Below are 27,040 nucleotides of genomic sequence, written 5' to 3'. Positions count from 1 at the left end.
TAAATATGCTGCAAAACTCAGTTTTATACATCACCCTTAAAAAACAAAAAAGAATGTAAGGATAAACCCGTGTACAGTACTGTACTGCTATGTCTATCACAGTGCTAGAGTGTAAAATACCGATGTTACCCCTGTATGTACTGTAATTCATGCAAGTCTGTTTTCTTTGGTATACTGTAATTCATGCAACCCAATTTTCTTTGGTATATGTATGGTAAATATATGATAATAATTTAATTTAGTAAAAAGTTCTCTCTACAGCACTAAACAACGGAGTTCCACTCCTAAGACCACATCGTTAAACAAGTTCGTTGCTAAGTGAGGAGCATACTGTAATGGTAGTGAATTTGTGTCAGACCCAATTGTTTTACTGTCACCTTTGCACCATTTATAACATGTCTGGCATATTTTTAAATGTTTATAGTGTACTGTGCAGTGGAACCTTGAGTATCGGCTGTTCTGCTTATCGGCTAAATTGGTTATTGGCCAATTTTTCAGTTTTCGGTTATCAGTCATCATTCCGCTTATCGGCCATATGGTACACATCAGCGGCCAGCTGCCAGGTGCTGGCATCAGTCTTGCTGTGTCTCTGGGCGAGTGAGGAAGCTTCTGCTTATTCATCCAAACTTCATTGTTTTTGTTGGTTATCTATTAAGTGCAACTGTGAAATAAGTAACCATGACCTCAAAGGAAGTCCCTAGTAAAGTTCCTTTGGTAAAGAATAGAAGAACATAAGAACATAAGAAAGAAGGAACACTGCAACAGGCCTACTGGCCTGTGCGAGGCAGGTCAAATTCTCCCACCGGCTTAAGCCAATGCCTTGACCTAGTGAGGTCAGACATGTCACTTAAGGGAGGAGCACTGCATCCAACCTATTAGCACAAGCTAGTCAGGTCCAACTCACACCCACCCACACCCACTCATGTATGTATCCAACCTAGTTTTAAAACTACACAACGTCTTAGCGGGAGTTTGTTCCACTCATCCACAACTCTATTACCAAACCAGTGCTTTCCTATATGGAAGGGGAATCCCCTTCCATTAGGACTTGAGGTATCAAGTCCTTTTCTGGGGTTACTTCCCTTCTTCTTTTAATGCCACTAAAACCAGCTTGAGAGTCACTGGACCTCTGTCGCACAACATATCTGTCCATAGAGGCCTGTACCTCCCGTTCTTTACCATGTCTTATCGCACTATGTATTTTTTTTATTTTTTTTATTATCACACTGGCCGATTCCCACCAAGGCAGGGTGGCCCGAAAAAGAAAAACTTTCACCATCATTCACTCCATCACTGTCTTGCCAGAAGGGTGCTTTACACTACAGTTTTTAAACTGCAACATTAACACCCCTCCTTCAGAGTGCAGGCACTGTACTTCCCATCTCCAGGACTCAAGTCCGGCCTGCCGGTTTCCCTGAACCCCTTCATAAATGTTACTTTGCTCACACTCCAACAGCACGTCAAGTATTAAAAACCATTTGTCTCCATTCACTCCTATCAAACACGCTCATGCATACCTGCTGGAAGTCCAAGCCCCTCGCACACAAAACCTCCTTTACCCCCTCTCTCCAACCTTTCCTAGGCCGACCCCTACCCCGCCTTCCTTCCACTACAGACTGATACACTCTTGAAGTCATTCTGTTTTGCTCCATTCTCTCTACATGTCCAAACCACCTCAACAACCCTTCCTCAGCCCTCTGGACAACAGTTTTGGTAATCCCGCACCTCCTCCTAACTTCCAAACTACGAATTCTCTGCATTATATTCACACCACACATTGCCCTCAGACATGACATCTCCACTGCCTCCAGCCTTCTCCTCGCTGCAACATTCATCACCCATGCTTCACACCCATATAAGAGCGTTGGTAAAACTATACTCTCATACATTCCCCTCTTTGCCTCCAAGGACAAAGTTCTTTGTCTCCACAGACTCCTAAGTGCACCACTCACTCTTTTTCCCTCATCAATTCTACTATGTATGCACTATGTATGCCACTATGATTCTTAAATCTCTCAAACCAACCTTTGCTGGCCTTAAATACACTCACATCACCACTAGTTGCAGGCATTTTTCTAATTAAATCCTCATGCAACTTCCTAGCCTTTTCACATATGATCGCTTGAGAGATGCTATCTCCTGCTATCTGTTTTTAGTTTATCCACACTGTTACGTTGGTTTGTCGCTTATTACGTGCATGTTGGGTCCTATAGCCCCATAACACACACCCATAACAGTCTCTCAACATCTTCGAGTAGTACTTGCGATTTCTTATTCGAAAACAAAGTTGCACCTTTTGCAAGAACAGCTTCCTTGATTGTCGTCTTCTTGGCCACAATAGTAGCAATGGTTGATTGGGGTTTGGTATACAACCTGGCTAGCTCCGAGACACGTACTCCACTTTCATACTTAGCAATTATCTCTTTCTTCATATCCATAGTAATTCTCACCCTTTTTCCTGCAGGGTTGGCACTAGAAGCTTTCTTGAGGCCCATTGTGACTTATTTTGCAGGTACAATCACTAAAAACGCTGTGATAATATGAAATGTTCCGATTGTATGCGTGGATGCGACCGCACTGGCTGGCTTGTAAACACTGCCACCCACGGGACAACTGAGGCGCGCTCAGGCCACATGTGGACGTGTCTCGAAAAAATCGCGTAGGGCGAGTTTTTTTAGCGTTAGCCGAGGCAAAATTTTTGCGTTAAAATGTATCGTATGCTGGATTTAACGTTAGGTGATGCCATCGTTAGCTGAAGGTCCACTGTACAGTGGACCCCACCTTACGATATTAATCCGTTCCTGAGAGCTCATCGTATGCCGAAATTCGCCTTACGATACTAATCCGTTCCTGAGAGCTCATCGTATGCTGAAATTATACTAAGGCGAATTAATTTTCCCCATAAGAAATAATGGAAATCAAATAAATCCGTTCCTGACACCCCAAAGTATGAAAAAAAAATTTTTACCACATGAAATATTAATTTTAATACACACAAACTGAAGAAGACATACACAGTTAATACTCTACTAAGAAGAGAATACATGACACTTACCTTTATTGAAGATCTGGTGATGATTGATGGGATGGGAGGAGGGTAGAGTGTGGAAGTTGTTATTGTTTAGAAGGGGAATCCCCTTCCATTAGGACTTGAGGTATCAAGTCCTTTTCTGGGGTTACTTCCCTTCTTCTTTTAATGCCACTAGGACCAGCTTGAGAGTCACTGGACCTCTGCTGCACACAACAAATCTGTCCACAGAGCTCCATACCTCCCGTTCCTTTAAGACTTTCCTAAAATGGGCCATAACATTGTCACTGTACAGGTTGCCAACACGGCTTGCAGTAGCTGTGTCAGGGTGATTTTCATCCGTAAAGGTTTGCAGTTCAACCCACTTTGCACACATTTCCTTTATCTCTTTTTTCAATTCCATACTAATTATCGCCCTTTTTACCACAGGGATGGCACTAGAAGCTTTCTTAGGGTCCATGGTGACTTATTTTGCAGTTACAAACACTAAAAACACTGGGATAATGTGAAATGTACCAAATGTATGCGTAGATGCGACTGCACTGGCTGGCTTGTAAACACTGGTGCTGAGGCCACACGTGGGACGCATCCCGGATGAATCACGTAAGGCGAGTTTTTTTATCGTGAGGCAAGGCAAAATTTTTGCATTAAAATGTATTGTATGGCGGATTTAACATAATGCGATGCCATCATAAGGTGGGGGTCCACTGTAATACGTAATAATAATAATAATAATAATAATAATAATAATAATAATAATAATAATATAAAATATTTTATTTTAGCATGAAACATGTTTGCACAAAGGAGTGTAACAATTGGGTGAGCATGCCAAAAGCCCTTTAATATGCAGAGCATTTTGGTCAAACTTAAGATTAATAAGGCAATAACAGTGCTGTAATTTGTACATATGGTCATTAGGTGAGTTACAATGAGCACAAGAAAATTGAATATTCTATTAGTTCGTGCTATGTGGCTTTGATAAGTTAGGTAGAGAAGAATTAGTTTTGATACAGTACATAATAAATACAGAAATACAACTGAGCACAATTTAAAACATTGAAACTGAAACGATTTTAAGTAGAGTGGTACCTTGACTTACAAGTGCCCCAATTTACAAGTTTTCCGAGTTACGAGCTGTCGCTCGGTCGATTTTTTTGCTTACAGTTGTGAGCCAAAATCTGAGTTACAAGCCAACTTCAGATATAATAAAATATAATAATCGCTCTGGAGTGCTTTAAATGTCATAGTATTTAGTATAGATTTGGTAGCTGATATTGAAAGCATTCCAGAGCGATTATTATTAATTATTATATTATAAATTATTATTACTATTACCATCGACATACCTTGTTTAGCAAGTTTAATTATTTCTTAATTAAGCTGCCACGAGACACTGGGAATGTAAGCACACACACGAACACACCTAGTAACCCCTCTACTGTGAACTTCTTTTGTACTTCTTCTATTTTCCTCTTGTTTTTCCTCTTCCAAGTGCTGCGCATTTCTAATTACTGTGCACCCCATAGTACAAGATAGTTAGAAGTGCAGCAGCACTTGAAAGAGGACAAAACAAGAGGAAAATGGAAGAAGTACAAAAGAGGTTCACAGTAGAGGGGTTAACTGGTGTGTTCGTGTGTGTGTTTACATTCCCAGTGTCTCATGGCAGCTTAATTAAGAAATGATTAAACTCTGTAGTAGGTTGGTAGACAGCAACCACCCAGGGAAGTACTACCGTCCTGCCAGATGACTGTGAAACAAAAACCTGTAACTGTTTTGCATGATGGTAGGATTGCTGGTTTCTTTTTCTGTCTCATAAACACGCTAAGATAACAGGGATATCTTGCTACTCCTACTTACACTTTGGTCACACTTCACAGACACGCACATGCATATATATATATACATACATCTAGGTTTTTCTCCTTTTTCTAAATAGCTCTTGTTCTTTTTTATTTCTTCTATTGTCCATGGGGAAGTGGAAAAGAATCTTTCCTCCGTAAGCCATGCGTGTCGTATGAGGCGACTAAAATGCCGGGAGCAATGGGCTAGTAACCCCTTCTCCTGTATACAATTACTAAAAAAGAGAAGAAGAAAAACTTTATAAAACTGGGTTGCTTAAATGTGCGTGGATGTAGTGCGGATGACAAGAAACAGATGATTGCTGATGTTATGAATGAAAAGAAGTTGGATGTCCTGGCCCTAAGCGAAACAAAGCTGAAAGGGGTAGGAGAGTTTCAGTGGGGGGAAATAAATGGGATTAAATCTGGAGTATCTGAGAGAGTTAGAGCAAAGGAAGGGGTAGCAGTAATGTTAAATGATCAGTTATGGAAGGAGAAAAGAGAATATGAATGTGTAAATTCAAGAATTATGTGGATTAAAGTAAAGGTTGGATGCGAGAAGTGGGTCATAATAAGCGTGTATGCACCTGGAGAAGAGAGGAATGCAGAGGAGAGAGAGAGATTTTGGGAGATGTTAAGTGAATGTATAGGAGCCTTTGAACCAAGTGAGAGAGTAATTGTGGTAGGGGACTTGAATGCTAAAGTAGGAGAAACTTTTAGAGAGGGTGTGGTAGGTAAGTTTGGGGTGCCAGGTGTAAATGATAATGGGAGCCCTTTGATTGAACTTTGTATAGAAAGGGGTTTAGTTATAGGTAATACATATTTTAAGAAAAAGAGGATAAATAAGTATACACGATATGATGTAGGGCGAAATGACAGTAGTTTGTTGGATTATGTATTGGTAGATAAAAGACTGTTGAGTAGACTTCAGGATGTACATGTTTATAGAGGGGCCACAGATATATCAGATCACTTTTTAGTTGTAGCTACACTGAGAGTAAAAGGTAGATGGGATACAAGGAGAATAGAAGCATCAGGGAAGAGAGAGGTGAAGGTTTATAAACTAAAAGAGGAGGCAGTTAGGGTAAGATATAAACAGCTATTGGAGGATAGATGGGCTAATGAGAGCATAGGCAATGGGGTCGAAGAGGTATGGGGTAGGTTTAAAAATGTAGTGTTAGAGTGTTCAGCAGAAGTTTGTGGTTACAGGAAAGTGGGTGCAGGAGGGAAGAGGAGCGATTGGTGGAATGATGATGTAAAGAGAGTAGTAAGGGAGAAAAAGTTAGCATATGAGAAGTTTTTACAAAGTAGAAGTGATGCAAGGAGGGAAGAGTATATGGAGAAAAAGAGAGAAGTTAAGAGAGTGGTGAAGCAATGTAAAAAGAGAGCAAATGAGAGAGTGGGTGAGATGTTATCAACAAATTTTGTTGAAAATAAGAAAAAGTTTTGGAGTGAGATTAACAAGTTAAGAAAGCCTAGAGAACAAATGGATTTGTCAGTTAAAAATAGGAGAGGAGAGTTATTAAATGGAGAGTTAGAGGTATTGGGAAGATGGAAGGAATATTTTGAGGAATTGTTAAATGTTGATGAAGATAGGGAAGCTGTGATTTCGTGTATAGGGCAAGGAGGAATAACATCTTGTAGGAGTGAGGAAGAGCCAGTTGTGAGTGTGGGGGAAGTTCGTGAGGCAGTAGGTAAAATGAAAGGGGGTAAGGCAGCCGGGATTGATGGGATAAAGATAGAAATGTTAAAAGCAGGTGGGGATATAGTTTTGGAGTGGTTGGTGCAATTATTTAATAAATGTATGGAAGAGGGTAAGGTACCTAGGGATTGGCAGAGAGCATGCATAGTTCCTTTGTATAAAGGCAAAGGGGATAAAAGAGAGTGCAAAAATTATAGGGGGATAAGTCTGTTGAGTGTACCTGGTAAAGTGTATGGTAGAGTTATAATTGAAAGAATTAAGAGTAAGACGGAGAATAGGATAGCAGATGAACAAGGAGGCTTTAGGAAAGGTAGGGGGTGTGTGGACCAGGTGTTTACAGTGAAACATATAAGTGAACAGTATTTAGATAAGGCTAAAGAGGTCTTTGTGGCATTTATGGATTTGGAAAAGGCGTATGACAGGGTGGATAGGGGGGCAATGTGGCAGATGTTGCAAGTGTATGGTGTAGGAGGTAGGTTACTGAAAGCAGTGAAGAGTTTTTACGAGGATAGTGAGGCTCAAGTTAGAGTATGTAGGAAAGAGGGAAATTTTTTCCCAGTAAAAGTAGGCCTTAGACAAGGATGTGTGATGTCACCGTGGTTGTTTAATATATTTATAGATGGGGTTGTAAGAGAAGTAAATGCGAGGGTCTTGGCAAGAGGCGTGGAGTTAAAAGATAAAGAATCACACACAAAGTGGGAGTTGTCACAGCTGCTCTTTGCTGATGACACTGTGCTCTTGGGAGATTCTGAAGAGAAGTTGCAGAGATTGGTGGATGAATTTGGTAGGGTGTGCAAAAGAAGAAAATTAAAGGTGAATACAGGAAAGAGTAAGGTTATGAGGATAACAAAAAGATTAGGTGATGAAAGATTGAATATCAGATTGGAGGGAGAGAGTATGGAGGAGGTGAACGTATTCAGATATTTGGGAGTGGACGTGTCAGCGGATGGGTCTATGAAAGATGAGGTGAATCATAGAATTGATGAGGGAAAAAGAGTGAGTGGTGCACTTAGGAGTCTGTGGAGACAAAGAACTTTGTCCTTGGAGGCAAAGAGGGGAATGTATGAGAGTATAGTTTTACCAACGCTCTTATATGGGTGTGAAGCGTGGGTGATGAATGTTGCAGCGAGGAGAAGGCTGGAGGCAGTGGAGATGTCATGTCTGAGGGCAATGTGTGGTGTGAATATAATGCAGAGAATTCGTAGTTTGGAAGTTAGGAGGAGGTGCGGGATTACCAAAACTGTTGTCCAGAGGGCTGAGGAAGGGTTGTTGAGGTGGTTCGGACATGTAGAGAGAATGGAGCGAAACAGAATGACTTCAAGAGTGTATCAGTCTGTAGTGGAAGGAAGGCGGGGTAGGGGTCGGCCTAGGAAGGGTTGGAGGGAGGGGGTAAAGGAGGTTTTGTGTGCGAGGGGCTTGGACTTCCAGCAGGCATGCGTGAGCGTGTTTGATAGGAGTGAATGGAGACAAATGGTTTTTAATACTTGACGTGCTGTTGGAGTGTGAGCAAAGTAACATTTATGAAGGGATTCAGGGAAACCGGCAGGCCGGACTTGAGTCCTGGAGATGGGAAGTACAGTGCCTGCACTCTGAAGGAGGGGTGTTAATGTTGCAGTTTAAAAACTGTAGTGTAAAGCACCCTTCTGGCAAGACAGTGATGGAGTGAATGATGGTGAAAGTTTTTCTTTTTCGGGCCACCCTGCCTTGGTGGGAATCGGCCGGTGTGATAATAAAAAAATAATAATAAACTCTGTGAATAATGTATGTCAGGCCAGCATCCACAACCTGTCTGCTTTCAATGTCCCTGGGCATGGAACTCAGCCCTTTTCAGTCTGTTATTGTTTGTGCACTCACACATCACTTGGTCTCAAATTTTTTTCTGGATTTTCAGTGTTGATCATTACATTATTAAAATACCCTGTACAGTCTCATTAACAATGTCCTCTAAAACAAGGGATGGTACCAAGAACCATGTGAACCTGAGTGTTAAGCATAACTTGAATTAATAATTAGGAAGGAGGAATCTAGCACGTCAGTGGACCTGGTGTGAGTACTATGACAAAGCAAAGCAAATGGTGTGTCTTGCACTATTTACATCTCCTGCATCATTTACCTGTGTGTCTCCCACACCATCTATGATGTTACTGTTGGAGTTTTACAGTTCCCCTGACTCAAAAATAAAGAGTTATTCTCAGTCAGACAGATTCAGAATAAAAATGATTCTGACTCCCCACTAAACAATATGGGGGATCCAACTATAAGCTCATCTATCCACTGGAAAGGTAAGAAATATTACTGCACAGTACTGTACTTTCAATTCTTTTATTTTTAGGCATAGTAAATACTGTAATGTAATTTAATGTACTGCATTGTAATACAGCCTCTCCTCACTTAACCCCTTGACTGTCGCACCCTGAGGTGTCTCCTGGTGTCGCAAAATTAAAAAAAAAAAAAAAAAAAAAAAAAAATTCTTATGAAATGATAGAGAATCTTTTCCCGATTGTAATGCCACCAAAAAAACGAAATTTGATGGAAAACTGAAGGAATTATGCTCTCGCGAAGTTAGCGACCTCGGCGATATTTACAAATCGGCAATTTTGCCCACTTTGAGCCCTATTTTCGGCTAATTCCGGTGTTCCAGTCGACCAAACTCATAGCGATTTCTTTAGTACTCCATTTTTTTCTATCGATTGAGTACAAGAAACTGCCCATTTACCAATTTCAACTACCCAATAATGTAGTCAGAAATTTGCAATTTGGCCAATTTCATAAAAATTAAAAAATATGACAATTTCAAAATAAGGTCCAGAATGAACAATGCAGACATTCCTGGCTCTAAAATAACATTTTATTTGTTCATCAGTCATGTCTCAAGGCCCCTCTGATATTACTCTTGTTTTCTATTTTGAATTTTTATTCAAACAAAAAATAGAAGACTTACTATTATGCAGACTACTGCAATATTGTAATAATTGTATAAATAACATCAACCCATTCATGACTGCATATTAGAATGGCTAGTTGGACATTTATTGGACAATGACATCATTTGTTTACTTTTGAACATTGGCAAAAATCAAACATTTCCCCTACTTTGAGCTCGATTTCCAGGTTCTTTTTATAGTAAAATCTATCAAAATCACCTCTATTTCTATAATATGTTTTCCATTTTATCAAATGAGACCAAGAAAACTAGAATACAACCATAAATATTATACGAAAATAGACCACAAAGTCGGCATTTTAATTAAAAAACGGTCGGAGTTTTTTTTTCTCATTATGCACTGCGTGCTCCAGGATTTTTTTTATATGGTGCACACTGACCACACAGACCCATTCTCTCACATGTGGGCCTACCAGCTTTCTCCTGCTTGATTTGAAGCCGCTAGAATTTATGAGTATATATACGGGACTAGTACCGAACTTGCACACGAAAATCACTCACTACGAAAGCAAAAGACTTGGTAGACGATGCAACATCCCCCCAATGAAAAGCAGGGGTGTCACTAGCACGTTAAGAGACCATACAATAAGTGTCAGGGGCCCGAGACTGTTCAACTGCCTCCCAGCATACATAAGGGGGATTACCAACAGACCCCTGGCAGTCTTCAAGCTGGCACTGGACAAGCACCTAAAGTCGGTTCCTGACCAGCCGGGCTGTGGCTCGTACGTTGGTTTGCGTGCAGCCAGCAGCAACAGCCTGGTTGATCAGGCTCTGATCCACCAGGCCGTTGCCTGGTGGATCAGGCCGGGCCGCGGGGGCGTTGACCCCCGGAACTCTCTCCAGGTAAACTCCAGGTAATACGTCAAACACGGTACCTTGTAAGGGTTAAGAGACATACTCATTTACTGACGACTTGGACTTATGACAGGCTCTCTGACCAGTATACATATGTACCTAAATGATGTATATTGGAGCTGATTTCCTCTATTCTGTTCATTACAATATACAGTATCATACTGTATAAACATTTAAAAATATACTAAAAATGTTATAAATGGTGCAAAGATGACAGTAAAACAATATCAAAGATGGTTGACACAAACCCACTACCATTATAGTATGCTCCTTGTTTAGCAACGAATTCGTTCACCATGGTCATAGGAATGAAACTCTCTAGTTAACCCTTTCACTGTCGAGACCCCAGTTCACAAATGTGCTCTCAGCGTCGAAGAATTTAAAAAAAAAAAAAATCTTATGAAATAATGGAGAATCTTTTCCCAGTGTTAATGACACCCAAAGTAAGAAATTTGATGGAAAACTTACAGAATTACGCTCCTGCAAAGTTAGCAATTTTGGCGATATTCACGCACTGATGATTTTGCTCACTTTGAGTCCTATTTTCTGCCAATTCCATTGCTCCAGTCGACCAAACTCACAGGTATATCGCTAGAACTCCATTTTCTCTATTGACTGAGTACAAGAAACTTCCCATTTACTGATTTCGACAACCCAATAAAATGATCAGAAATTTGTAATTTGGCCAATTTCATACACAATTCAAGTAAGGCCAATTTCAAAACAGGGTGCAGAATTAACAATACAAACATTCCTAGCACTAAAATAACATTTTCTCTGTTATTAGTTACATCTCCAGGCCCCTCTTATATTACACACTTATATTGTATTATATTATGCAGATTACTGCATTATTGTAAAAATGGTATAAATAATATCAGCACATTTGTAGCATACGAGACCCACCAGTTGACGTGTATTGGATGTGTGACGTGATGTGTTTACTATTGAACATAGGAAAAAATCAAACATTTCTGCTACTTTGAGCTCAATTTCAAGGTACTTTCAGTCCATAAACCCTTCAAAATCATCTCTAATTCTATCAAACGAGACCAAGAAAACAAGAATACAATCATAAATACCATACGAAAATACACCGCAAATTCGGTGTTTTAAAGAGAAAACACAGTCTTTTTTTTTTTCTCATTATGAAATGCATGCTGCAGGATTTTTTTTATACTGTGCACAATGACCACTCAGACTCATTCTCTCATATGTAGGCCTACCAGCTTTCTCCTGCAAGATTGGAAGCCATTAGAATTTTGGCCTAACATTATGGGACTGACACTGGCTTGCAAGCCGTAATATTATGGGACTGACAGTGAAAGGGTTAAGTGAGGAGAGGCTGTACTGTAGCTTATTCTGAGTATGTCCCATAGTCCATTGATTCAACAAATTCAATTCCAGTCACTGGAATACAATAGATTTTTTGATAAATTGGACAATTTTGTAGCTGAATACCGCTGTACACTCACTGCCCCCTTCAAGTATTAGTCTGCCTGAAATGCCTAGGCATGTCAGTGGCCTTCTTTGTAATTAATATTATGTATGTAAACCACACATTGTAATTAATATTGTATAATATGTAAACCCCATATTGTAATCTTTACAGAGAAATAAACATTTCAATTTCAATTTCAGGTGAAATTGCTAACCTGGAAAGTGCACAAAGAACTTTCATGGCACACATAAATATGATAAGGCACCTAAATTACTGGGAGTGGTTGAAGGCCCTTGATTTGTATTCCCTGGAGCACAGGCGAGAGATGCATGATAATATACACTTGGAAAATCCTAGAGGGACTGGTACCAAACTTGCACATGAAGATCACTCCCTATAAAAGCAAAAAACTCAGCAGGAGATGCAACATTCCTCCAATGAAAAGCAGGGGCACCACAAGTACATTGAGAGACAACACAATAAGTGTCCGGGGCCCAAGACCGTTCAGCTGCCTCCCAGCATACATAAGGGGGATTACCAACAGGACTGTCTTCAAGAAGGCACTGGACAGGCACCTAAAGTCAGTACCTGACCAACCAGGCTGTGGTTCTTATGTCAGTTTGCATGCAGCCAGCAGTAACAGCCTGGTTGATTAGAGCCAGATTCACCACGAGGCCTGGTCTCAGACCGAGCCACGGGGGCGTTGACCCCCGAAACCCTCTCCAGCTATCCCAGTTTCCCCCATTAGTCTGTTTTATGGAGGTTTCACTGTAGTCCATTAAACTGAAGGTTCACTGTATAAATGAATGTATTTATAAGAATATAGTACTTAAAATATATAAGAACACAACAAAAAACCACGGCAGACAACTCATGCAGAATCTTAAGAGCAACTCTGTGTGCTAGCAAAACTACACACAAATTAAAGACATTGTACAAACCAATGCAGCGTCGGACAACAGAGCAACCTCCTCGTCCCAAAACTTCTTTTGGCTCATATTTGGCATAAAATCCTTTTGCTGCATCACGATCAGGCAGAATATCACCATCATCATCGACTGCCATTTTGAGTTTTTGAAACACTGTATTAAAGAAAAAAGAAACAAATTTTATTTTCAGTTAAATGATGTCCTTATTTAACCCTTAAATGGTCCAAATGTATATATACGTTCTCTCGCGGAGCGCCCCGAGTTTAAAAAAAAAAAAAAAAAAAAAAGTTTTTCTTAATAGGAAAAAAGAGCATATGGTACCCAGGCATCCCCGATTTTTTCATATGGTGCACAGTGAGTGTGCCCACCCACTCTCTCATGTCTAGACGACTCAGGCTTATTGTGGCAATGTTGAATGAATGACAAAGGAAACGTATATATATACGTTTGGGGCGCTACGCGAAAGAACGTATATATATACGTTTGGACCATTTAAGGGTTAATATGGAAAAATATACATAAGCATTTACACTTATGAAGTAAAAACCAACACTCAACATATATCTAACATAATTTTTTACCCAATCTTGAGACATTTACATATAGGTGGCCCTCCACATTCATGAGTTCCACTTTCGTGAGCTTCGAACATTCGCAAATGGCCAGCTGCCCAATCGTATTTATGCTTCCTGCCACGTCCCTACTACCCTCCCTCTTACCCCCTCAACCAGCAGCCAGCTCGCCACTCACTCAGTCATTGTCCAGATATGAGTGTCACTCAACACTGGAAGAAATTCACCATCGCTGACTGCCTCTCAACAGTGCACGAGTGTGTCAAGGATTTGCACCCTTAGACAGTGAAGGGTTGTTGGAGGGCTTTGTGGCCAGAGTGTGTATGTGATTTTGTTGGATTTGGTCCTCAGGACAAGGTTAACAAAGCCATGAGGAAGATTGGATTTAGCAAGGCTAGTTTGTGGTAAAGGGTTCAAGGACATGCAGGAGGGCGAGGTGAGAGAACTGGTTGAAGAACGCGCAATGGGAATAAATGATGAAGAGTTATTGGAGATTGTGCAGGCAGAGAATGAGGATGAAGAAGAGAAGAGTGTTACTGAGGCCAATCAACCTCAAGCCCTCACCCATGAAAAACTAGGGCAAGTGATGAGAATGACAGCACAACTCAAAAAATTTTTTTACAACACAGACCCATTGATGTTGAGGGCTTTGAAGGTGATGAACAACACTGATAGGAGCATAATTCCCTACAACATTCTGCTTGTAGATATAAAGAGGAAACGGTCTCAGTTGCCCATCACAATGTTCTTCACAAGGAAGCCTGCCACTACTCCCGTTGCTAACTCTGACTAGTAATGTCGATGATCCACTGCCTATTATCGGCAGTGAGGCTGGCAGTGAAGAATCAGAATCCACACACAAGACTTATCATGCCATGCAGTTACACTCCATATAATCACCTCCATTCAACTGTCATCAGTAACTGCATGGCTATCATCATCATCATTGTCATCATCAGCACAAGTCATCAGTGTTCATCTGCCTAACCTTACAAGTGGTGAGTGTTTTGTTTGTTCATTATTTGTTATTAAACCATAACATGTATGTATTTTCAGGTAGTAGGTTGGTAGACAGCAACCGCCCAGGGAGGTACTACCGTCCTGCCAAATGAGTGTAAAACAAAAGCCTGTAATTGTTATACATGACGGTAGGACTGCTGGTGTCCTTTTTTTCTGTCTCACGAACATGCAAGATTTCAGGTACGTCTTGCTACTTCTACTTACACTTAGGTCACACTACACATACATGTACAAGCATATATATACACACTCCTCTGGGTTTTCTTCTATTTTCTTTCTAATTCTTATTCTTGTTTATTTCTTATCTCCATGGGGAAGTGGAACAGAATTCTTCCCCCGTAAGCCATGCGTGTTGTAAGAGGCGACTAAAATGCCAGGAGCAAGGGGCTAGTAACCCCTTCTCCTGTATAGATTACTAAATTTAAGAAGAGAAACTTTCGTTTTTCTTTTTGGGCCACCCTGCCTCGGTGGGATACGGCCGGTTTGTTGAAAAAAAAAAAATGTATGTTTGCGATGTTTTCACGTGTTTACGATGTTTTCATGTGTTTACGATGTTTTCATGTGTTTTATGATTGTTTGTGGTTCAATAGGTTAAGGAAGCAGTATTATTTGGCTAAGTAAATGCTATTACTGTATTATATTTCCTTACAATAAATTTGTGAACCAAACATTCGCGAATTTTCAACATTCGCGAGGTTCTTGATTTCCTAACCCTCACAAATGTGGAGGGTCACCTGTACTTATTAGCCCTTAAACTATCCAAACGTAGATCTACATTTTTTTGACATTTAAAAGTATGTAAAACAACATAGATTTTTTTTTTTTTTACATTTGAAAACGTGTAAAAAAAAAACTTTGATCTACGTTTTATTTTTTGTTATATTTGAAAATATGTAAAAAACCATAGATCTACTTTTGGAGCACTACGCATGCAAACTTAAATCTGTTTGGACTGTTTAACCCTTAAACGGTCCAAACGTATATATACGTTCACACGCGTAGCGCCCCAAACGTATACAGTGGACCCCCGCATACCGCACGCATCGCATACCGTACAATCCGCATACCGCTCGCTTTTTTCGCAAAAATTTTGCCTCGCATACCGCCCAAAAACCCACTCACCGCCCTTCGTCCGAGACGCGTCCAATGTGCGGCCTGAGCCACGCTCACATGTTCCGCCGGTGGCATTGTTTACCAGCCAGCCTCCGCGGTAACATCCAAGCATACAATCGGAACATTTCGTATTATTACAGTGTTTTTGGTGATTTTTTCTGGAAAATAAGTGACCATGGGCCCCAAGAAAGCTTCTAGTGCCAACCCTACAGCAATAAGGGTGAGAATTACTAAAGAGATGAAGAAAAAGATCATTGATAAGTATGAAAGTGGAGTGCATGTCTCCGAGCTGGCCAGGTTGTATAATAAACCCCAATCAACCATCGCTACTATTGGTGGTACAGCTGCTGCTGTACCACTGTCAGCTGCTGCTGCACTGTCAGCTGCTGCTGCACTGTCAGCTGCTGCTGCTGTTGTACCACCGTCAGCTGCTGCTGCTGCTGTAGCATCGTCTGCTGCTGCTGTAGCATCGTCTGCTGCTGCTGTAGCATCGTCTGCTGCTGCTGTAGCATCGTCTGCTGCTGCTGTAGCATCGTCTGCTGCTGCTGTAGCATCGTCTGTTGCTGCTGTAGCATCGTCTGCTGCTGCTGTAGCATCGTCTGTTGCTGCTGTAGCATCGTCTGTTGCTGCTGTACCACCGTCAGCTGCTGCTGCTGCTGTAGCACCGTTGTTGGTGTGGCTTATTGAGAATACCAAGAAACAATTAACCCCAGAGGATTTGCCACCCAGGATAACCCAAAAAAGTCAGTGTCATCGAAGACTGTCTAACTTATTTCCATTGGGGTCCTTAATCTTGTCTCCCAGGATGCAACCCACACCAGTCGACTAACACCCAGGTGAACAGGGAAAAATGCCTGGAACTAGTGCTCATATTGGTGAATTTAAAGCCAGCAAAGGTTGGTTTGAGAGATTTAAGAATCGTAGTGGCATACACAGTGTGATAAGGCCTGTTCTGGAAGAAAATGCCAAACAGGACCTACAGTACTCAGGAGGAAAAGGCACTCCCAGGACACAGTGTCTCATCAGTCATTGCTGCATCTTCAATAAAGGTAAGTGTCATTTATTCTTCATTTAGTATAGTACATGCACAATATATACTGTGCATGTACTACTCTACTATTGTGCATGTATCCTTCTCTTTGTGTGTAGGAAAATGTATATTTCATGTGGTAAATTTTTTTTTTTTCATACTTTTGGGTGTCTTGCACGGATTAATTTGATTTCCATTATTTCTTATGGGGAAAATTCATTCGCATACCGAACATTTCGCATAACAATCAGCCCTCTTGCACGGATTAAAGTCGCTATGCGGGGGTCCACTGTATATACGTTTTCTTTGTCATTCATTCAACATTGCCACAATAAGCCTGAGTCACCCAGACATGAGAGAATGGGTGTGTGCACTCACTGTGTTCCATATTAAAATAATTGGGGATGCATGGGTACCATATGCTCTTTTTTCCTTCTAAAAGAAAAGATTTCTTTTTTCCTCAAAAAATTTGGGGCGCTACACGAGCGAACGTATATATACGTTTGGACCATTTAAGGGTTAAGGGTTAAGGGTTAAAATAAAATTATTATTAATATTATTAGTATTATTTCTAGAAATATGTAAATTGGCTGTCTTTCTCTAAAATTATGGGATATATGTTAAAGATTAATTTGGAAAACATAGTTAAACATACACCAAATAATTATTTGCTGCTTGCTTGCACCAAAGAATGAAGTGCTGTGATGTCTACACCTAAAGAATGAAGTGCTGTGATGTCTACACCTAAAGAATGAAGTGCTGTGATGTCTACACCTAAAGAATGAAGTGCTGTGATGTCTACACCTAAAGAATGAAGTGCTGTGATGTCTACACCTAAAGAATGAAGTGCTGTGTGGTGTCTACACCTAAAGAATGAAGTGCTGTGTGGCATCTACATCTAAAGAATGAAGTGCTGTGTGGCATCTACACCTAAAGAATGAAGTGCTGTGTGGTGTCTACACCTAAAGAATGAAGTGCTGTGTGGCATCTACACCTAAAGAATGAAGTGCTGTGTGGTGTCTACACCTAAAGAATGAAGTGCTGTGTGGTGTCTACACCTAAAGAATGAAGTGCTGTGTGGTGTCTACACCTAAAGAATGAAGTGCTGTGTGGCGTCTACACCTAAAGAATGAAGTGCTGTGTGGCATCTACACCTAAAGAATGAAGTGCTGTGTGGTGTCTACACCTAAAGAATGAAGTGCTGTGTGGTGTCTACACCTAAAGAATGAAGTGCTGCGTGGTGTCTACACCTAAAGAATGAAGTGCTGTGTGGTGTCTACACCTAAAGAATGAAGTACTGTGTGGTGTCTACACCTAAAGAATGAAGTACTGTGTGGTGTCTACACCTAAAGAAAGAGTTCTGGTGAAAGCCTGAAAATACTAAAAGATGTCAACACTAGTTATTAGGAGGAAGAGACATGATGTGCACACAGAAAGTAATAAGTAGAACTGTGGCTTCTACAGAGTAAACAAGTGACCATCAATGCAAATTAAGAAAAATATGGGGGTTATACGCTACTGGAAAAGTTTCCTTTACAAAGAGTCATAATGCGTTTAGCACTTAACATTAATTAAGCAACAAATAAACTACAAATAGTCACAGAAAAATAGAATAAATTTAAAGAGGGGTAAAAAGTGCTACAACTATTGCAGAATTTAAAAATTATATAATGAACCTATTAATAAAGATAGGGCACCACAAACACAGCCCTGGTCATATTGCTACAAATAGCTAATTACAGATAAGTGAAAAATAGATAATTACACTAATGGTAAAAATAAAACTGTACAAACAGATTTTTTTTATAAAATTGACAGAAATGATAATTAATGGTGATGGAAGAAAGCCAAGTGTACTACCAGACATAACCTGTGACCTTAACCCTTTCAGGGTCCAGAGGCCAAATTTCGAAGTGTGCACCAGGGTCCAAGAATTTTCAAAAAATAATTTTGTTATTTTTTCTTATGAAATGGTAGAGAATCTTTTTCTGAAGGTAATAAAACAAAAAGTACGAAATTTGATGGAAAATTGACAAAATTATGCTCTCGCGAATTTTGATGTGTCGGCGATATTTATGCATCGGCAATTTTGCCAACTTTGGCTCCCATTTTAGGCCAATTACAGTATTCCAGTCAACCAAATTCTTAGCTATTTCACTAGTATTACTTCTATTCTATCGATTGAGCACAAGAAATCGCCAAGTCAACTGTTTCAACAACAAAATAAAGTGACCGGAAATTGGTAATTTGGCCAATTTAATGCAAAGTTCAAAATATTCCAATTTCAAAATAGGGTCCAGAATAAACAATGCAGGCATTCCTGGCACTAAACTAACATTTCCTCTGTTCATTAGTTACGTTTTCAGGCTTTACAAATGAATTCCATTTTGATTTTTTATTCACATAATGAATTTTTATTCAAACCAATAAATAGAAGATTTACTGTTATGCAATACTGTAATAATTGTATAAATAATATCACCACATTTGTGAATGTATATTAGACTCACCAGCTGTCATGTATTAGACTTGTGAGGTCATTTGTTTACTCTTGAACATTGGCAAAAATTTAACATTTCTGCTACTTTGAGCTCAGTTTCAAGCCATTTCCAGTACTAAAACCAATCAAAATCATCTCTATTTCTATAGTATATCTTCCAATCTATCAAATGAGACCAAGAAATTGCAAATACAACTATAAAAAACATACGAAAAAACATTGCAAAGTCGCTGATTTAATCGAAAATTACGGTCTCGGTTTTTTCCCTCTCATTATGCACTGTGTGCTGCAGGATTTGTTTTATGTGGTGCACACATATCACATAGATGTATTCTCTCATATCTAGGCCCAAATTTACTGCTCACAGCTTATCAGAGTGAGCTGAGCTCATGGCGTAGATCTATGGTTTGGACCCTGAATGTAAAGCCGTAGATCTACGGCACGGACCCTGAAAGGGTTAAATAAAGGAAGCATCCTATAACCGTCTGACTGTTTTGGTCATATATATACGTCTTACGAGCCAGTGTTTCGGACGTATATATACTCAATAATTCTAGTGGCTTCAAATCAAGCAGGAGAAAGCTGGTAGGCCCACATGTGAGATAATGAGTCTGTGTGGTCAGTGTGCACCACATAAAAAAAATCCTGCAGCACGCAGTGCATAATGAGAAAAAAAAAAACTCTGACCGTTTTTTTGGATTAAAACGCCGACTTTGAGGTGCATTTTCGCAAAGTATTTATTGTTGTATTTTCGTTTTCATGGTCTCACGTGATAAAATGGAAAACATATTACAGAAATAGAGATGATTTTGATTAGTTTCACGATAAAAACCGTGAAATTGAGCTCAAAGTAGCGGAAATGTTCGATTTTTACCAATTTTTAGCAGTAAGCAAATCACACCACACGGGAGTCTGATATTCTTTCACTAGTGCACTGATATTATTTATACCATTTTTACAATAATGCAGTAGTCTGCATAACAGTAAATTTTGTATTTTTTATGAATAAAAAATCAAAATAGAAAGCAATAGTAATACAAGAGGGGCCTAGAGACATGACTAATGAACAGAGGATATGTTATTTTAGTGCCAAGAATATCTACATTGTTTATTCTGGACCCTATTATGAAATTGGCATTTTTTAAATTTGCATGGAATTGGCCAAATTGCCAATTTCTGACCACTCACTGACCAGATCACAACATAATTGAGGTTCAGACATGTATGCGTGGAGCCCCAGACCGACAAAATGAGACTAGTCACGAGGGAGCATTCACCAAATTCAACTTCAATAACAAAAACATAAAGTGGGACCAAGTAAACCAAGTCCTAACCGATATAAGCTGGGAAGATATACTAAGCAACACAGACCCCAACTTATGCCTAGAACAGATTAACTCGGTGGCACTCGATGTATGCACAAGGCTTATTCCTCTAAGAAAAAGGAGGAGTAGATGTAAAATAGAAAGAGACAGGCACTCCCTTTACAGGCGACGGAAAAGAATAACACAGCGGCTAAAAGAGGTCAATATATCTGAAATGCGTAGGGAGACACTGGTCAGAGAAATAGCAAGCATCGAACTTAAGCTAAAAGAATCCTTTAGGAGTCAGGAATCGCGGGAAGAACTAAAAGCCATAAATGAAATCGAAAGAAACCCAAAGTATTTCTTCTCCTATGCCAAATCAAAATCGAGAACAACGTCCAGTATTGGGCCCCTACTTAAACAAGATGGGTCCTACACAGATGACAGCAAGGAAATGAGTGAGCTACTCAAGTCCCAATATGACTCAGTTTTTAGCAAGCCGCTAACCAGACTGAGAGTCGAAGATCAAAATGAATTTTTTATGAGAGAGCCACAAAATTTGATTAACACAAGCCTATCCGATGTTATCCTGACGCCAAATGACTTCGAACAGGCGATAAATGACATGCCCATGCACTCTGCCCCAGGGCCAGACTCATGGAACTCTGTGTTCATCAAGAACTGCAAGAAGCCCCTATCACGAGCCTTTTCCATCCTATGGAGAGGGAGCATGGACACGGGGGTCGTCCCTCAGTTACTAAAAACAACAGATATAGCCCCACTCCACAAAGGGGGCAGTAAAGCAACAGCAAAGAACTACAGACCAATAGCACTAACATCCCATATCATAAAAATCTTTGAAAGGGTCCTAAGAAGCAAGATCACCACCCATCTAGAAACCCATCAGTTACACAACCCAGGGCAACATGGGTTTAGAACAGGTCGCTCCTGTCTGTCTCAACTATTGGATCACTACGACAAGGTCCTAAATGCACTAGAAGACAAAAATAATGCAGATGTAATATATACCAACTTTGCAAAAGCCTTCGACAAGTGTGACCATGGCGTAATAGCGCACAAAATGCGTGCTAAAGGAATAACAGGAAAAGTCGGTCGATGGATCTATAATTTCCTCACTAACAGAACACAGAGAGTAGTCGTCAACAGAGTAAAGTCTGAGGCAGCTACGGTGAAAAGCTCTGTTCCACAAGGCACAGTACTAGCTCCCATCTTGTTCCTCATCCTCATATCCGACACAGACAAGGATGTCAGCCACAGCACCGTGTCTTCCTTTGCAGATGACACCCGAATCTGCATGACAGTGTCTTCCATTGCAGACACTGCAAGGCTCCAGGCGGACATCAACCAAATCTTTCAGTGGGCTGCAGAAAACAATATGAAGTTCAACGATGAGAAATTTCAATTACTCAGATATGGTAAACATGAGGAAATTAAATCTTCATCAGAGTACAAAACAAATTCTGGCCACAAAATAGAGCGAAACACCAACGTCAAAGACCTGGGAGTGATTATGTCGGAGGATCTCACCTTCAAGGACCATAACATTGTATCAATCGCATCTGCTAGAAAAATGACAGGATGGATAATGAGAACCTTCAAAACTAGGGAGGCCAAGCCCATGATGACACTCTTCAGGTCACTTGTTCTATCTAGGCTGGAATATTGCTGCACTCTAACAGCACCTTTCAAGGCAGGTGAAATTGCCGACCTAGAAAATGTACAGAGAACTTTCACGGCGCGCATAATGGAGATAAAACACCTCAATTACTGGGAGCGCTTGAGGTTTCTAAACCTGTATTCCCTGGAACGCAGGAGGGAGAGATACATGATTATATACACCTGGAAAATCCTAGAGGGACTAGTACCGAACTTGCACACGAAAATCACTCACTACGAAAGCAAAAGACTTGGCAGACGATGCACCATCCCCCCAATGAAAAGCAGGGGTGTCACTAGCACGTTAAGAGACCATACAATAAGTGTCAGGGGCCCGAGACTGTTCAACTGCCTCCCAGCACACATAAGGGGGATTACCAACAGACCCCTGGCAGTCTTCAAGCTGGCACTGGACATGCACCTAAAGTCAGTTCCTGATCAGCCGGGCTGTGGCTCGTACGTTGGTTTGCGTGCAGCCAGCAGCAACAGCCTGGTTGATCAGGCACTGATCCACCAGGAGGCCTGGTCACAGACCGGGCCGCGGGGGCGTTGACCCCCGAAACTCTCTCCAGGTAAACTCTCTCTCCAGGTAAACTTAATTGGGTAGTTCAAATCGGTAAAAGGGCGGTTTCTTGTACTCAACTGATAGAAAAAATGGAGTTCTAAAGAAATAGCTATGAGTTTGGTCAACTGGAACAATGGAATTGGCCAAAAACAGGGTTCAAAGTTGGCAAAATTGCCGATGCGTATATGTTACCGAGACCGTTAACTTCGCGGGAGCGTAATTCCGTGAGTTCTCAACCAGATTTCGTACTTTTGGTGTCATTACCATCGGGAAAAGATTATCATTTCATAAGAAAAAATAATTTTTTCTTTTCCAAAAATTTTGAGACATAGAATGACGGTTTCAGAAAGGGGCTTGCGACAGTCAAAGGGTTAAGCTTTGAGACAATTTTAAAGATGCTCTTAATGAACCACTGAGTAAGTTATTATATGAACAAGACTTGAGTCAGTTGATATTCCCCCTGATAAATAAATTAAATATGATCAATAACTTGAATAATTTTTCTATTTACTGAGAAACAATGTAGACCTACATCTACTCTTATATGACTAATTATAAAAGTCTCAGGGAATGTGTATAAAAACCTTACACTGCACCCTGGGTAGCTTGCTATTTATTGTATTCATAAAAAAGCTCTAAACCCATTAAGGTCACATAATGTCAAACCTTTGATCAATGACAAAATAGTCTATCTACACTAAGGAAAATAAAGGAAAGATGTATGTGTAAAAGTAGACAATTGCTACTCAGCAGATTTTGGCCATTAATTAGTCTGAATTGTACAATATTATATTTGTTTTACAACTGAGATATTATTTTGTTGGGAAAATGGTGTAAAAAAAAAAAAAGCCTGCAGCCTAACCTAGCCTAACAGAACCCACTTAACCTACCCTAGTTTAAGTTAGTTTAATATGTTTATTATGCACCCCATACCCATCCTGTGGGCAGTAGTCGTAAGTTTACAAAGGTATTGAGCCCCTAAAATGATTTATAAACTTCAGCCAATGGCTGAAGAACTTGCTCAGATTATTAACCTAGAGGATTAGTGACCCATGCATCACTGGGGACTGCTGGTCTTATTTCCACTGCGGTCCTTTAATCCAGTCCCCCAGGATGTGGCCCACAACAGTTGACTTACACCCAGGTACCTTCTTACTGTTAGATGAACAAGGACAGCAGGTGTAGGGAAATGCCCAATGTTTCACCAGTGCCAAGAAGTAATATCCAATCCCGCAGTGTGTGAGCTGAGGATGTTATCAACTGAGCCACAAACACCTGCAGAGGCACATATTAACATTTCGTCACTTATGTGAAACGACTTATACTAAGCAGTGATTGCCTTAAGATGTATTGTGCAACTGAAACAATTTTACTATTTTTGGTAATATATGCCAAATTAATAATTTCTGCAAGAAATACTTAGTTATATCATGTTGTATATAGGTTGTGTGTGTTGTAAAATGTAAATTAATACTCGAATTTTGCCAAGGGATAATTGTGAATCTTAACCCATGTGTTGCAGAATGTTATGCAATATGTACAATCTCTAAACATATTTAATTACATTATTACTGTATTAATGCAAAGCACAAAACCTGTAGGGGTCATTGAGGGATGAGCAATACACAAACATGTTTCAATCTTAATGTAAGTCAAATTATTATCATGGGGAACACTAAACCTGTAAGGATTCACAGCACCTGTGGTGGGGACGGAAGGAATTCAGGGTAAATTCGGGTAACTGGAGAACAGGTCCATTTCCCTAGACCAAGAGCTCCTCACCAACACCAGCTTAGGGCCCATAGCCTGGTAGACAACACTCATGCCTCACACAGTGTATGTGGTTCAATCCCCAGCAAGAGTGGAAACATTAGTCGTGTTTCCTTACACCTGTTGTCTCGTTCACGTAACAAGCAAGTAGGTACCTAGGTGTTAGTCTACTAGTGTGGGTCGCATCCTGGGTGTTAGTCGACTGGTGTGGGTCGCATCCTGGGTGTTAATCGACTGGTGTGGGTCGCATCCTGGGTGTTGACTGGTGTGGGTCGCATTCTGGGTGTTAATTGACTGGTGTGGGTCGCATCCTGGGTGTTGACTGGTGTGGGTTGCATTCTGGGTTTTAATTGACTGGTGTGGGTTGCATCCTGGGTTTTAATCGACTGGTGTGGGTTGCATCCTGGGTGTTGACTGGTGTGGGTCGCATTATGGGTGTTAATTGACTGGTGTGGGTCGCATCCTGGGTGTTGACTGGTGTGGGTCGCATTCTGGGTGTTAATTGACTGGTGTGGGTCGCATCCTGGGTTTTAATCGACTGGTGTGGGTTGCATCCTGGGTGTTAGTCGACTGGTGTGGGTCGCATCCTGGGGGACAAGACTCAGGACCCCAATGGAAATCAGAGAAGTGTTTGATAACAGTGAGGTCCTCGGGTTATCCTGAGTGGCTAACACTCCCAGGGTAAAAATATAGATCAATCTTATATTAACTTCCGGAGGGTAAAGTAGGTCAAAACTCGTAGTTAAATTCCAGAGTAAAACATTAACCTACATCTCGCACTATCTTCCCTACACTTCTTCTTCTGTGATATATAGGAATTTAACTTAACTATTTGTGATGTGGAAGAGACTGAGAATATTTTAATGTGTTGTATCATGTTACGATATATGTTAGTGGAGCCAGACATTGTTAACATGTTAACCTGTCCTACTACACTCACTACTATCTACCCCGTCTACTCTCTCAATAAATAACGTTAACAGATGTATATACAGGTGTTAATAGTCATAATAAAGGTAATATATGTTAGTGTCACCTTCACACAGCTGACCTCACTGTCCTTCACAATCTCTTAAACAATACTCAAATATTTCCTTCTCTCTCGTCTCATAACCTTACTCAAACTCTCAACACTTTTTACATAATATTATTATATAGATATATATGTAAAGTCACGTGTTACATTTTTGATATAGTCTGTATTTTCGGAAAAAAATAGAAAAGAAAAATCAGAATCACGCGATATAATTTGGAAATTTTCGCTCAAGATTGCTGGTGTTTATTTTTTCTTATCAGGATCACTAAATGAAACCATTTAAATTTACTACTAAATAACTTAATAAGTCAGTCAATAAGTTATATTCAGACTCAGTACATAAGTGTACAATTATACAATAGTGTTAAATAGTAAGTTATGTGTTAATTAAGTTAGAATAACTCAATAGAGTTAACCACAGCCACAGTGAAGTTAGGACTCAACTATATGTATGTTACATTCCTGAATATATTTACATTCTTACATGTCCTCTGTTCTTATTAACTTAAACAACAACAACAAAAATACATAAGCCTCATTATAAGTTACACGAATAAAAGTTATATATTAAATAAGTATTAATGATTTCGAGACAATAAATACTTGTCCCCGCCTTTACTCACTCATCAGCTACGAATATTAAACACTAGTTCACTGTTACTGAGGAATTATTCATACGACTGGTATGTGCAGAAGCTGTGGTCAGTCGCATGTATGTGCAGAAGCTGTGGTCAGTCACATGTATGTGCAGAGGCTGTGGTCAGTCACATGTATGTGCAGAAGCTGTGGTCAGTCACATGTATGTGCAGAAGCTGTGGTCAGTCACATGTATGTGCAGAAGCTGTGGTCAGTCACATGTATGTGCAGAAGCTGTGGTCAGTCACATGTATGTGCAGAGGCTGTGGTCAGTCACATGTATGTGCAGAGGCTGTGGTCAGTCACATGTATGTGCAGAAGCTGTGGTCAGTCACATGTATGTGCAGAGGCTGTGGTCAGTCACATGTATGTGCAGAAGCTGTGGTCAGTCACATGTATGTGCAGAAGCTGTGGTCAGTCACATGTATGTGCAGAAGCTGTGGTCAGTCACATGTATGTGCAGAGGCTGTGGTCAGTCACATGTATGTGCAGAAGCTGTGGTCAGTCACATGTATGTGCAGAGGCTGTGGTCAGTCACATGTATGTGCAGAAGCTGTGGTCAGTCACATGTATGTGCAGAAGCTGTGGTCAGTCACATGTATGTGCAGAGGCTGTGGTCAGTCACATGTATGTGCAGAAGCTGTGGTCAGTCACATGTATGTGCAGAGGCTGTGGTCAGTCACATGTATGTGCAGAAGCTGTGGTCAGTCACATGTATGTGCAGAGGCTGTGGTCAGTCACATGTATGTGCAGAAGCTGTGGTCAGTCACATGTATGTGCAGAAGCTGTGGTCAGTCACATGTATGTGCAGAGGCTGTGGTCAGTCACATGTATGTGCAGAAGCTGTGGTCAGTCACATGTATGTGCAGAGGCTGTGGTCAGTCACATGTATGTGCAGAGGCTGTGGTCAGTCACATGTATGTGCAGAAGCTGTGGTCAGTCACATGTATGTGCAGAGGCTGTGGTCAGTCACATGTATGTGCAGAGGCTGTGGTCAGTCACATGTATGTGCAGAAGCTGTGGTCAGTCACATGTATGTGCAGAGGCTGTGGTCAGTCACATGTATGTGCAGAAGCT

At 40.5% G+C, this 27,040-nt stretch overlaps 1 protein-coding gene across 6 annotated transcripts in view; it reads right to left on the bottom strand.

Moving 5' to 3' along the window:
* PhKgamma (phosphorylase kinase gamma) overlaps positions 1 to 25,433 on the bottom strand; it is a 411,214-nt gene extending 385,781 nt beyond the window's left edge. For 3 of the 6 annotated variants that reach the window (XM_070097984.1, XM_070097981.1, XM_070097986.1), the window contains exons 1-3: positions 25,328 to 25,433; positions 23,670 to 23,796; positions 12,753 to 12,893 (exon numbers count right to left, since the gene is read on the bottom strand). In XM_070097984.1, coding sequence (XP_069954085.1) covers positions 12,753 to 12,876 — 124 coding nt within the window. In that variant the 5' untranslated portion in view covers positions 12,877 to 12,893; positions 23,670 to 23,796; positions 25,328 to 25,433. Of the gene's footprint in view, positions 1 to 12,752; positions 12,894 to 23,555; positions 23,797 to 25,327 lie in introns of all 6 variants that reach the window. The other 3 variants (XM_070097987.1, XM_070097982.1, XM_070097983.1) reach the window with 2 other exon arrangements.
* Between the last annotated feature and the right edge of the window lie 1,607 nt (positions 25,434 to 27,040).

This window comes from Cherax quadricarinatus, chromosome 60 (assembly GCF_038502225.1).
Source record: "Cherax quadricarinatus isolate ZL_2023a chromosome 60, ASM3850222v1, whole genome shotgun sequence".
Lineage (NCBI taxonomy): Eukaryota > Metazoa > Arthropoda > Malacostraca > Decapoda > Parastacidae > Cherax > Cherax quadricarinatus.
Note: the sequence above shows the minus strand (reverse complement) of the source record. Positions and strands in the feature narration are given on the sequence as shown.